The 14,582-nt window shown below is 39.4% G+C and overlaps 1 protein-coding gene across 1 annotated transcript in view; it reads right to left on the bottom strand.

Moving 5' to 3' along the window:
* Positions 1-14,582, bottom strand: part of LOC126198461 (exocyst complex component 5) — a 113,162-nt gene that overhangs the window by 45,052 nt on the left and 53,528 nt on the right. The window contains exon 9 of the mRNA XM_049934809.1: positions 12,508-12,618. Coding sequence (XP_049790766.1) covers positions 12,508-12,618 — 111 coding nt within the window. The remainder of the gene's footprint in view (positions 1-12,507; positions 12,619-14,582) is intronic.

The following is a 14,582-nucleotide window of genomic DNA, read 5'->3' as shown; positions in this document are numbered from 1 at the left end:
GAATGCAAAAATAGGAAAAGAAGAGGCCTTTCAGCCAACCACAGGAGGACATAGCCTCCATGAAATAGAAAATGACAATGGACTTAGGGCTGTAGATTTTGCTATAAGCAAAAACATGACTGTCAGCAGTACATGTTTCCCATGCAAAAAAATACACAAAGAAACATGGATTTTACCAGATGGACAAACCAGAAATCAGATAGACCATATATTGATTGATCGGAGACACGGATCGGACATAGTGGATGTTAGGAGCCAATGTGGAGCTGACTGCAATTCAGACCACCATCTAGTGAGAATTAAATATAGACAAAGGATCTCACTATTGAGTAAACAAAAAAGCCACAAACAAAAGAGGTTCCACATTAAGAAACTGAAGTTAGAAGAAATACGGAGAGCATATCAGAAGAAAATAGAAGAGGATCAAGAACGATACCGACACATCAAATGAACATATAGAAGTAATGTGGAAATGATGTAAGACTGCAATCCTAAAGGCAGCTGGAGAGGTTTTAGGACACGAACGGGCTCAAAGGAAGGAAGATTGGTTTGACGAAGAATGTATGAGAAGAACTGAGGAACGTAATATAGCACGAATGAAATTACTGTAGAGAAGAACTTGAGCAAATCTGAATGAATATAATGAAAAGCGCCGTATAGCAAAGAGGGTCCGCAGACAGAACAAAAGAGAACTAGAAAAGAAAAAACTGGAAGAAATTGAACAGCTAGGAGAAGGGAAGCATAGTCATGAAATGTACCAAAAGATTAAAGAAGGAAAGACCAGGTTCCAAGCCAGAACAAATATGTGTAGGAACAAAGAAGGGGATTTGGTAGGGGAGAGTAATAAAATACTTGACAGGTGGGCAGAATACTTCCAAGAGTTCTTCCAGACCCTTGCCCCCTGGCGTACTTCTATTACCTTTCCATTGCCGTCCTTCACATTTAGTAATTTATCAAAGTACTCTTTCCATCTTTTCCTTATCTCCTCTGGTTGCCTTAATAGCTCTCTGCTTTCCCCTTTCGCTAGCTTTGTGTATGTTTTTTCCTTCCTCATACTCTTTGTAATTCCAAATATCACCCTCTTTCCACTAGTAACATCTTTTTCCAACTCTCGGGTGAATTTCTCCCAAGCTTTTCCTCTTTTCTTCTGCTACCATTTTCTTACACTTATTTTTACTATCCTGCTATTTTCGTTTTACTTTCAGCTGTTTGGTCTCTGTTCCATTCATACCAGCCTTTCTTCTTTTCTTTTACTGCCTCCTTGACCCTCTCATTCCACCATGGTGACCAGGAACCCACATAAACATCACAGTGGCACCATCAAGAGCGAACAAGCGAAAGCTTTCATGGACCTGTTGCATTAAGGGATGGAGAGTATACAGCATATTGAGGCTCTGAGGGGCACTAAGAGAGTGGCAGCAGATGATGCAGTTGAAAAGCCTGTGTCACTGTATATACCGTGTGGCCTGATATAGGGCGAAGAGCTCTGCTGTGAATACTGAGCAGTATTCCGGAAGCTGATACCAAAAAACATCAGTGCCAATGACGATGCCACACTCAAAGGGAATAGGTGTGAGTGGAGTCCGAAAGGAATGAGGGTGCTCCCATGTTAAGGCAGATGAGGTTAACGTGACTGAGAGGGTCAGCCAAGAGTGCACCTCTCTGACAGGTTCTGGGAGAACTCCAAAGGGGATGGTGCAGAATTAAAGTCAATGAGCACCAGAAAGGGGTGAGGGAGTCGCCCAGTAAGCTGGAGGAAGTCAACCCTGGTGAGACCAAATGATGAAGGAATATAAATGGTACAAAGGGAAAAGGTCAAGTGAGAAAGAAAATGCAAACTGCAACTTGAAGCCAGGGAAATGGGTCAACTATGGACATTATCCCAAATGAGCAGCCTAACATCCCCATGAGATGGAATGCTGTTATCGGGGGGAAGGGGGGGGGGGGGAGGTCAAAGCAGACCGGCAAGAAATGTGAGAGCTCAAAGCAGTCATCTACAGAGGCGGAGGTACACATTTGGCCGAGTGTTGACAGGACATTTGAGTATGGTTGTAACAATGACAATGGTAGCAGTACATCAGGTTCGGAATGTACGGTCAGACTGTGATAATTTTATAACCTGCTTCAATCTTTGATGGAAGCACCACTCTACGAAAGCAGAAAAGAGTGTGTGTGGACACTAAGGATGTAGCTACCTTTTTCATCACCCCGTGGACTGCAATAACCCCTGATCAGAGAGGTATGTCTGGATTTCTGCCTCGGTCAGATCATCTAGAAGCCTAGTGTAAATAACACCATCGGAAGAATTCAGTGTTCGATGGGCCTTGACATGAACAGGCTAGCCATGAAGGAGCGAAGCCACAAGTAGTAGTTGTGCTTGAGAATCAGAATTAGTTTCCAAAAGCAAAGTGCCATTTTGTAAACGAGAGCTGGATTTCACATGGCCAGCAATGGCATCACCACCTTTCTGAATAATAAACAGATTTACCATAGCAAGGAACTTCAGTGCACGAAACCATGAGGAATCATGGTGCAGCTGGGAGGGTCTTCGAATCATTAGCCTCGTTCTGTTTACATTTTGTAGACGTTGAATGAGATGATGATGACTGGCTCATTGCGAGAAAATCCCCCATGATTGCCAGCAGCTCCGATGGCATGCCCCTTCCAACTGGGAAACTCCCCTCAGAAAAGGACACATCTTCCTTATGTGATTGTTCACACCTCCTGAACACCTGACAGAGGGACCAATCGGCAATTTGGGAAGGTAGCAGTTCAGGTAGTCACCCATCCCTGGGCCTGGCCTGTACTAGGGGGTACATGCAAATCCTACCTGTCAAACTGGGATTGGCAATTATGCGTTACCCAGTCACCTGTTACGTGCCACACACATGGGCTGGCCTTCAGGAGTGCACAGGGAGGAAGAAGAAAAAGAGGAACCTCAAATGCCAAAGCTGAGAAAGGATAGGGGAAGGGGAACAAGGAAAGAGAAAAGGAATGAAAAACAGTGGAGAGAGTGTTCTGATATTGGCTACTGAATATGCAGAACACATTTCCAAGAACATCCCAGACATGTTTCCCAAGGGAGGGGAAAAAGAATAGCAAGAGGATACACATGCAGCATGGAAGGGAAAATATGCTGCAAAGGCTGTGGTCCCATGGTAGCCAAGCACGAACCCACCAAAAGTGGCGAGCCCCCTGTGGGTCAGTTGGGAAAGTGATGTTAACAATCTGACTGCCACGGACAGCTACTGCTGGATTTCATGCCACTAAGTGCAACCATCAATGCCAACAGTTACTGTTCCACACTGTTACATCTGCAGGCTGCTATCAGGGAGACGCACTGAGGAATTCTTGTTGTGGACAATGTGGTTATCCTTCACAACAATGCGAGGTCACATGTGACAAACTGTCAACAAGCTCCAGTCATTTCACTGGGAGAGCCTGGACCACCCACTTTACAGTCCATTCGCACTGTGCAACTGAAATTTAGGGTGGTGCACTTGCAGTCTATATGGATAAGATATTCAGGCTTTAGAGGAGACCATTTAGAGTAATTGCTAATACAAGGAACTGCCAGTCTTCTAGGGATTACTTCATCAAGTATAATTTACTGAGTGTGTACTCTTTTAATGTCCTTAAGACAATTAGTTCTGTAAATGCGAATGACGACATCGGCAAAACGGATGAAGACATTCATAATTGTAAAACATGAACCTGGTGTGATCATAGCAGGATACCCAGTAATAAAAATGTTGCAGACCACAGCCCACTTGTTCCTGAAAGAAAATTCTATAACAGGTTGCCAAATAATATAAAAAAAACTCTGCTGAGAACTTTTTAAGGACAAGTCAAAACAGTTGTTAGTTAAAAAAATGTTTATAAAGCTCAAAAAGTTCTGGGCTCCATTACCCTTAGTACTGTTTTTGTATATTGCAATTTATTAGTGGTGGTTAATATTTATACAATAGTATATTGTCCTATTTTTGTATATGTTCATTATATTTATGGTATGATATTATTGATGCGAATGTTTAAAAAACAAGGATGTCCAAGACTGTAAAGTTATTTTGGAGAAATAAAGATTACTATTATTAGGTTCTGAGCCATTTTATTCCAAACCGATCTCTAACGTCAGTTTTAGAGTAGAAAACAGTTTAGTTTCCCATTCTAGTATTAATATCAGCTTTGATGTATTATGTATATGAGGACAGATCACTATTCACCAAATAAAAAGAGCACTGCTTAGAAAGGAGACATGCAGAAAGAATAATTAATTACCTACATCTCCCTCATACTGTTTAACCTTTACATCAATCAGTTATGCATTTAAGTCACTATTGTTCAAAACAGAAGGTGGCATTTGAAATACCAGCACCACTGTCATACCAATATAGCCATTTCTTATGTAGTGAGGCAACTTTACTATGTTGAAGATGGATATTGTAACATCAGTCTTATGTGCTCACTACTTAGTCCTTCCACACTGTTTCTTTATTCACTGTAATGCGAATAACACGATCCCTTTTATAATTCTTATGCTCAAGACCCACCTCATGCAATGATGATGATGTGTGGTAGTGTTAATGGATGAACAAGTCTGTCACCTACCGAGAATAATTTGAGATAAGAAAGTGTGCCCATTCAGGAGGATGTCATCATCAGAAGAAACAAGGCTGGAATTCTATGGATCGCACTGCAGAATGTTAGTTCCATTAATTGGGCATGTGGGTTAGAAAATTTAAAAAAGAAATGGATTGGTTGAAGTTACATACAGATGGAATTAGTGAAGTTAGGTGGCAGGAGGAACAGGATGTCTCGTCAGGTAAATAAACAGTTATAAATACAAAATCAAATAGGCGTAATGCAGGAGTAGGTTTAATAATGAATAAGAAAATAGGAATGCGAGTAAGCTACTATGAACAGGATACCAAACACATTATCATAGCCAAGATAGGCATGAAGCCCACATCCATCACACCAGCTAGCTCTGCAGATGATGAAGACATTGAAGAAATGCACAGTAAGATAAAAGAAGTTATTTAGATATTTAAGAGAAATGAAAAGTTTATTGTGATGGGGATGAATTTGGTAGCAGGAAAAGGAAGAGAAAGAAAAATAGTAGGTGAATGTGGAATGAGGGAAAGGAATGAACGAGGAAGCCACCTAGTAGAATTTTGCACAGAGCATAATTTAATCATTGCTAACACTTGGTTTAAGCATCGCGAATATGTATATTGTACATGTGAAAGAGACATGGAGACATGGGAAGGTTTCAAACTGATTATATAGTAGTAAGACAGAGATTTCAGAACCAGATTTTAAATTTTAAGACATTTCCAGGAGCAGTTGTGGGCTCTGACCACAATTTATTGGATATGAAGTGTAGATTAAAACTGAAGAAATTTCAAAAAGGTGGGCAATTAAGGAGATGGAGTCTGGATAAGTTGAAAGAGCAAGAGGTTGTTAAGAGTTTCAGATAGAGGATTAGAAAACTGTTGACTACAGCAGGTGAATGGAGAAAACGGATGGGTAGCTTTGAGAAATGAAACAGTGAGAGTAGTAGAGGATCAAATAGGTAAAAAGAAAAGACCTAGCAGAAATCCTTGGATATCACAAGATGTGATTGAGGAAAGGAGAAAACATAAAAATGCAACAAATGAAGCAGGTGAAAGGGAGTACAAAACACTTAGAAAAAATGAGACAAGCAGGAATAGTTAGAGGACAAATGTATGGATTTTGAAGCACGCATAACTAGGGGAAAGATAGACACCACCTACAGGAACCTTAAAGAGGTCTTTGGAGAAAGAGAAGCATCTGCATGAATACCAAGAGCTCAGCTGAAAAACTACTCCTAAGCAAAGAAGGAAAGCTGAAAGGTGGAAGGAGTATACAGTGGGTCTATACAAGGGAGATGAACTTGATGACATTATAGAAATAGAGGAGAACAATGACGACGATGAGATAGGAGATACTATACTGCAAAAAGAATTTGACAGAACACTGAAAGGCCTAAGTTGAAACAAGGCCCTGGGAGTAGATACCATTCTGTCAGAACTACTGATAACACTGGGAGAGTCAGCCATGACAAAAACTCTTCCATCTGGTGTGCAAGATGTATGAGACAGGCAAAGTACCCTCAGACTTAAAAAAGAACATAGTAATTCCAATTCCAACAGAGGTGCTGACAGGAGTGAATACTACTTAATTATCAGTTTAATAAGTCATGGCCACAAAATACTAACCACAAACTCTTTACAGAAGAATAGAAAAACTGGTAGAAGCCAACCACAGGGAAGATCAGTCTGGATTCAGGAGAAATATAGGAACGCGAGAGGCAACACTGATGCTACGACTTAGGTTAGAAGAGAAGTAAGCAAGGGCAAACCTACATTTACCCACTTGTAGACTTGGAGAAACCTTCTGACATTGTTGACTGGAGTACTCTCTTTGAAATTCTGGAGATAGCAGGAGTAAACTACAGGGTGCAAAATGCTAATTACAACTTGTACTACAACTGCATATCAGGTATTAGAGGCAAGTGGCATGAAGGAGAAGCAGTGGCTGAGAAGGGGAGACAGGGTTGTAGACTATCCCCAACGTTATTCAATCTGTACACTGAGCATGCACTTTGAGGTTTGCCGATGACATTGTAATTCAGTCAAAGACAGCAAAGGACTTGGAAGAGCAGTTGAACAGAATTGACAGCATCTTGAAAGGAGGATATACGATGAACATCAACAGAAGTAAAACAAGGATAAGGGAACTTATCCACACTAAATCAGGTGATGCTGAGGGAATTAGTTTAGGAAACGAGACACTAAAAGTAGCAGATAAATTCCAGGAAAATAACTGACAATAGCCAAAGTAGAGAGGACAGAAAATGTAGACCAGCAATAGCAAGAAAAAGAGTTTCCGAGGAAAAGAAATATGTTAACATCAAATATAGATTTAAGTTTTAGGAAGTCTTTTCAGAAAGTATTTGTATGGATTGTAGCTATGTACGGAACTGAACTATGGATTATAAGCAGTTTAGATGAGAAGAGAACTGAAGCTTCTGAAACTGAAATTTTGATACTGAAATATGTTTATGAAGTTAAATGGGCAGAATGTTACATATTTACAGCCAATATCAATGACGAAACAATGTACATCTGGTAACTGTTACCAGAGTTATACAAATGCACGGCTGAGATGGTTTTTGGACACAATGATGGTCTAGTCCTAGACCAAAATTGATCATCTCTAATAAGATATACCATTACAGCTGTGTATTGCATAATGCACTTCTTAACATTCATTAAAGTTGTAATACACCATCTCCATAAAATATCACCAATTTAGTATTTGAGGAAAGTGTAGGGGGTAAAAATCGTAGACAGAGACCAAGAGATGAATGCAGTAAGCAGATTCAGAAGGATGTAGATTACAGTAGTTATTCGGAGGTGAACAGATTTGCACAGGGTAGAGTAGCACAGAGAGCTACATCAAACCAGTCTTTGGACTGAAGACCATAATGACGATGAGGAATGTAAGACAAAGGGTGATTTATAGTGAACACCTCGGTGATAGGATTATTCTCATCTGAGTCAAAAGCACACCAACACCAGCCATAGTAGTTCAGGTATAATTCCAAAATCACAAGCAGAAGAGGTAGTGTACATAAGGCCACTGAAGTGATAACTCAGTATGTAAAGTGAGATGACTATCATGTAACATGGGGCATTGAAATGCAAAGAAAGAGAAGGAATAGAGGACAGAATTACAGGAGAATAGGGGCTCAGAACTAGGAATAAGAGGAAGATTTCTTGAGTTAAACATAAATTTCAGCTAATAGTATTCAATACACACTCAATACACTGCTCACGGCCCACAAGAGAGGGAGGTATACTTGGAAAATATCTGGATACATGGGAAAATACCAGAAGGATTGCATCATGTTGAGACAGAGATTCCAAAAGAAATCAGATTTGAATTGTAAGGCATACCCCGGAGCAGATACAGACTTAGGTTTCAGTATAGTAATGAAAAAGAATAGGCTGAAGATTAAGAGAAGCAACGTGTAAAGAAATGTGATGTTGGTAGAAATAATGTACTGAGGAATGATTACTTGTGTTGTGTTTGAAATTATCTGGCACTGTAGATACTGTTATGCTGGACAACACAACAGCTATTTCAGTAGAAGAGAAATGGACATACCTAAAAATGGGCAATCACAGAAATTGGGCTGATAAATGCAGGGTGTTTGAAAAAGAACTCCCCAGTTTTAAGTATAAATTTAATGGGGAAATAAATGAAAAATTACATCAATGAGTACATATCATGAAAGAGAATTCCTTCAAGTTTTGTTTAAAGTTAGTAGACATCAATGTGGGATCCATTTGTTGCCCTGCACACGTCGAGACAATATTCCACTTCTCACCACGTATTCACTAACATTTCAGGTGTAACTGTCCCATTCGCTGCAGCAATTCTTTTCTGTAAATGATTGATGTCTCTGATCTTTTCACTGTACACAATATTTTTTATGTGGTTCCAAAAGAATAAGTCCGGTGGGGTTAAGCTGGGCTTCGTAGTGGCCAAGGTATTGGGCCAGCCCTCATGTAACAGTTGCAATTTTTAGGCGTGCAACTTAAGTCTTAAGCACATCATCACACACAGTACCTTTAGGCACTTCTAATTGTAGACTATGTCTGGCCAATGACTTCTTTGGGCTCCGAACACACGAAACACGCATCTGTTCAACATCATCTTCAGAAGTTCTCGGTCTACCTGGTGATTTTGCCTTTAAAACACTACTGGTTTCCTTGAAAGACTTTAGTCAATGATGGATAGTTTTTGCTGTAGGTGGTTCACCACCATACTGACATCTAAAATTATGTTGCACTGTTATAACTGACTCATTTTTCACAAGTCAAATGACACACTGCACTTTCTGTAGCGAAGTACATATTGTTGCTGAGTTGCTCTGCTCTGCACTGCACTGCACACATGCCTGGACTGAACTGAGGGAACAGAGGAAACAAACAGTACTTGTGCCGTCTCAAGGTCAAGCAGATCTACCAACTGCAGGGGAGCCTAGCTTGGAGAGTTGATGTATCAAACACCACAAACTGGAATAGAGTATGTCACTTTGTGCAGATTCCAGGACACATTTAAACTAGGGAGGTTTTTTTTCCCACACACACTGTATAGGTACAAGGAAGGTAACTATGAAGGAACCATGCATAACAGAAGAAATAACTGACTTGATTGATGAAAGGATTCACAAGAATATTCAAGAAATAAAGGTATACAACTATTTAGTCACTAATGACTTAATTCAATATGAAGAGCAGGGAATAAATCAAAATGGCTGCAGAAAGAATGTGAAGAAATCAAAAATGAAATGTTCATCAGAAGGATGGATTCAGTATATAGGAAGGTCACTGTATCTTTTGCTGAAATTAAAAACAATCCATCAAAATTAAGAGTATGGAAGGAATTCCACAGTTACATGCAGAAGATAGAGGGCCTCTACAAGGAAAAGAACCTGCCTACTGATGCAATAGAAGAAGGAATGAATGTATATTTGGAAGACACCGGGCATCTAGCATTAGAATCAGAGTTTGACAGCACTTCGGAAGCTTTGCAACCTAATAAGGCCAGAGGGATCGAAAACATGCCTTCAGACTATCTTACAGCATTGGAGGAGTGGTGATGGAATGATTACTCACGTTAGTTGTGTAGAATATGAGAGACTGGAGACAGACAGTGACTGTCAGACATTTGGTAGGAAAACATCCATACAATGCCAAAGATTACAAAGGCGGATAAAAATGAGAAGTAACAAATTATCAGCTTAACAGCACATATTCCCAGTTGGTGACAAGAATAATACACAGAAGATTGGAAAAGAGAATCAAGAAACTATTAAGTGACAATCAGTCTGGCTTTAGGACTAGTAAATGTAACCAGAGAGGCAGTTCTGAGGGTGCACTTGTTAATGGAGGCGAAACAAAGACAAATCAATTTCTCTTCATAGAATTTGTCAACTTAGAAAAAGCATTCAACTACATAAAATGGTCACCAAAAATAGGTAGGATTGAGTAAACAGAAGTGATTTCTGGCATTCCCCAATGTAGTGTTATAGACCCTCTGTTGTTACTTATGTATACAAACAATTTAGGGGATAATCTGAGCAGCCGTCTTAGGTTGTTTGCAAATGATGCTGTCGTTTATTGTCTAGTACAGTCATCAGAAGATCAAAAGTGATTGCAAAATGATTTAGATACAATATCTGTATGGTGCACAAATTGGCAATTGACCTTAAAAAATGAAGAGCATGAGGTCATTTATCTGAGTGCTGAAAGGAATCCAATAAAAATTCGGTTATATGATAACTAAATCAAATCTAAAGGCCATAAATTCAACTAAATACCTAGGAATTACAATTACAAACAATTTAAATTGGAAATAACACACAGAAAATGTTGTGGGGAAGGCAAATGAACCAAAGACTGCATTTTACTGTCAGAACACTAAAGACACTGCCTGTATTATGCTTGTCCATCCTCTTTTGGCCTACTGCTGCTTGGTGTGGGATGTTTACCAGACAGGATTAATGGAGTACATAGTGAAAGTTCAAAGAAGAGCAGCATATTTTGTATTATCATGAAATAGGGGAGAGAGTGTCACAGATATGATGTAGGAGTTGGGATGGACATCATTAAAACAAAAGTGTTTCTCGTTCTGGTGGGATCTCCTCAAAAAATTTCAATCTTCAACTTTCTTCTCTGTTTGCAAAAATCTTTTGCCGATGCCAACCTACATAAGGAGAAACGATCATCATAGTAAAATAAGCGAAATCAGAGATCACACAGAAAGTTGTGTGTTCATTTTCTCTGCGCACTGCTCAAGAATAGGATAACAGAGAATTACTGTGAACGGGGTTCCATGAACTGTCTGCCAGGCACCTAAGTTTGATTTGCAGAGTAGCCATGTAGATATAGATGTGGAAGTTATAGGGAGAGATATGTGATATACAATATGTACAAGAACCAAGAGGGAACAATAAGAATGATATACCAAGAGAAAAGTGCTGGTTAAAAGGAGTGCAAGACAGGGATACAGTCATTTTCTTCCCACTAATGATCACAATCTAGTTATGACTAAGTCTAGAACCATATTCATGAAAATGAGGGAAAAGAAGAAAAACATTGAGAATGGAGAAATCAAGCAAAACTGCAACTATTTAAAATACATAATTATAAAGGCATAGGGAGATAACAGAAACAAAAAACTGTCAAAGGGTATCTCTACTTCATGCAATTCATCTAGTGATATCAAATACTTGTATTTGTTCATCAACCCATCAATGTGTTCATCTATCCATATTCCTTCATCTGTAAATCATATTTTGTAAGTCTCTAAGAATCAAGGAATAAGTCAAGGTATACATTAATAAAGATGAGCAACTGTCAAAGTAGTTACATATGCTATATTATGGGTAACTTTTTACCACAGTCTATTAAACAGTGAAGATTATTGACAGATGAAGTGGTCTCTGCATGGCTACTTTGTATGCCTGTCATCAGCAATCATATAATGATAATTTGGCAATGTTTCCATGGAAACTCCTCAGTTTTGTTCCAGTTCTATGTGCCCAAATATGTTAGTCACAACTTCCGGCAGCCTTTTGCACTTTGCTACTGTAAGGTGTCAACTACACCACCAGCTGTCACAAATTCCTCTAGAATATAGTACAAATATTTTTCATGGAGTAAGGGCTTGTGACATTATGTCAAGTCACTTAGAAAGGTTTGCATTACACTGTGACCTACACAAGTGAATTAAAATACATTTACACTGGTTAAAGTTAACAAAATAAAAATTAAAGGAAAGCTTCTACTTTGGGAAGCAATAATATTGAAGAGGGTGTTTAAAATTAGAAAAGTAAAGTATGGCACTGCATTCTCAAAAACACTGTTTAAAAAAAATGTTCAGCACTAGTGTGTAAGAACAAAATCCTGGCTACAGTGAACATTACTACTCAAGCTATTAACAGGTCTTACAGATCTTTTTGATATTTGAATGTAGATAATCGTATATTCCTGACAGACATCCACAATTCCATCCAGTGAGTCATGCTGTGAGTGCACTGACTAACTCAGATTCAGAATGTCAGTTCACAAAATACAGATTTAGCTCACAGAATTTGAGCTCCCAGAACTATGTATCACCAACCACCAAACAGAAGGCATGTGTAACTTCAAAATCATAGATATAGGAGTATTATTTTCAATTAATGGATTTCTGTAATATTAAAACAATATCCAAATAAGGGAAGCAAAATGAGTATGAATAAAATATGTACTTACTGCGACAGTGTAGGTACATAAAAAAACCTTACAATGAATTATCATACAACTTTATAGTAAAATAGTCACAGGTCTAGTGACACACTAAAGATGAGGATTAGGACTCTAAGCCTAATCTGATTTAAAGATTAAATAAAATATTTGTTATTACCTTATATAAGATTCCAAATATTCTTGAAATATATTCCGAGTTAATTTACTCAGGTAAGTACTGTCACTGCCCATGTCGAAACGAGACAAGCTGTTTGAAAGCTTCACAGTCCTATTTAAAATAGAAGTCAAAATTAGTAGAGTGGCATAAACCAGAATACCATTATAATTCTACCTGCTTCAAGAATGAGCAGTGCCAATTAAACTTATGTCTGTAGGCACAGGAACTTGAATAATGCATAACTGAGAAACAATACTCCACCAGAATCTTACTATGATAATGAAGTAACTGGACAGAGGCCAGCGTGGGAGAAATGGGGGCATCACTGAAGACACGGAAGAGCTGTGTGGTGTGTGGGAGGGGGCAGAGGAGGGCCAGTGGGAGGGGGCAGAGGAGGGCCAGTGGGAGGGGACAGTGGGGGTAGGTGGGTGAGGGTTCTGAGGTGGCAGGAGGGAGGGGGCCATAGGTGAATGGAGGGTGGGGAGGGGGGGTGAGGGGACACATTGGTGGCAAGAGAGTGTGGAGGGGGACTTTGATGGCAGGATGGCGGGAGGGTGGCATTGGTGGCAGGAGGGTGAGGAGCAGCAGGAGAGCAGGGGCAGCAAACTAAGTCAAATATAACAGAAAATATTTAGACATGCGACTAAATGTAGAAATCATTACAGAACAGAGCCCAGCACTCTAAAAAGGAAGAAAGGTTATGATGTAACAATGAAAGAACCATCCTGGTAATTGTCTAACTCACACCACCGCACCAAAAGATTTATAAGGCATGTCTGAATCATTCAAATGAATATCACTCAATTTTAATGCATTAGTCCTTTATCTACACAGAACAACCACAGCAGCCTAAGGTGGTTGATTGAGATCTCAGATTGGAACTTAATTAATTTTCTTGGCCTTCATTTTATTTACAGTTGTTTCCGTAATCACAAAACAAGTCATAGTCCAAATAATAATTAATATAGAGATATTGAAGCAACTATTACTGAAATTGAGTGTACTGCTATGTCTTCATGGATGAGTTAGTTGCTGCAAAGTGACAGCAGATTATGAGTTTGCAGTTCAACAGAGATGGCACCTTTTTGTTTAAGTATGATTTTATGCTAGCGGTGCAAATAATTATTCCATCCTCGAACATAACAACCCTCAATCATGTAAAGATGCACCAAGCTGATAATATGTCTGGCGTGCCTTCTCTCAGTTTCACCTTTGATGCTGCCAACCCACAACACATTTATACTTAGTGGGTTATCATCAGTTCAACCCCGCATTCAAGCTGATTTCTGCACTATCCAGCTGTTCTCAGAGGGCCTCCCACTAGCCAACCAGAGGGCACAGAAGATAGCAACAGGCATCACTCTAGACATGCACCTCTTGCTGCATACATTGCAAATCCAACAGCCAATAGGAAACTGTAACTCTCTGTCACAGGAGTACTTCTGCCCACACCAGTTCTGTCTTTGACAGTCAGAGACTGATGTAGTATCACTGTTTGTACACCGCCTCATATTGTATGTTGCCTTTGCCGCCTAGAAGCCTGTGCTTCCACAACCTGTGCTGCGGGCCTTGGTGTCCTGTGCCGTGGACAAGTTGTGCCACTCATGAGATGGAACTCTGAATACATCCTTTGTTTTGAAGATAGACTTTTCATTGGTGAAGAGAATGTAATCTATGCTCTCAATACTCTATTTTCATTTCATTGAAGAAGAATTGTTTGTGATTAACTTTTCCTTCACATTACTGCAGTTAATTTCTCAAGAATGTTTATTTTCTTTTGTTGTACTGCATCTGAAACAGCAAACTGTTTGTGTTTGAAGTTTAGTTGTTCAAATAAACAAAGTTTAATTATATCTACTTGTGATCTTGTGTGACATGTGTGTGAGGAATACTTCATTGTCCTCTGTTACTACTGGCACACTTTTGGCTAGATCCTCATAAGAAGCCTTTCCTGAACACTGGCTAAGAACTCTGTGAAATAGGGTTGTTTCCGTACAATGCCATACTATTCACAATGTGATAATTTCCCCTCCATGAACTGTATTGCATTCAAGGTACTCCTGTTCAATAAACAT

The sequence above is a fragment of the Schistocerca nitens genome, chromosome 1 (assembly GCF_023898315.1).
Source record: "Schistocerca nitens isolate TAMUIC-IGC-003100 chromosome 1, iqSchNite1.1, whole genome shotgun sequence".
In the NCBI taxonomy this organism is placed as follows: domain Eukaryota; kingdom Metazoa; phylum Arthropoda; class Insecta; order Orthoptera; family Acrididae; genus Schistocerca; species Schistocerca nitens.
The sequence above is the reverse complement of the archived record's forward strand: the minus strand, read 5'-3'. Positions and strand labels throughout refer to the sequence as shown.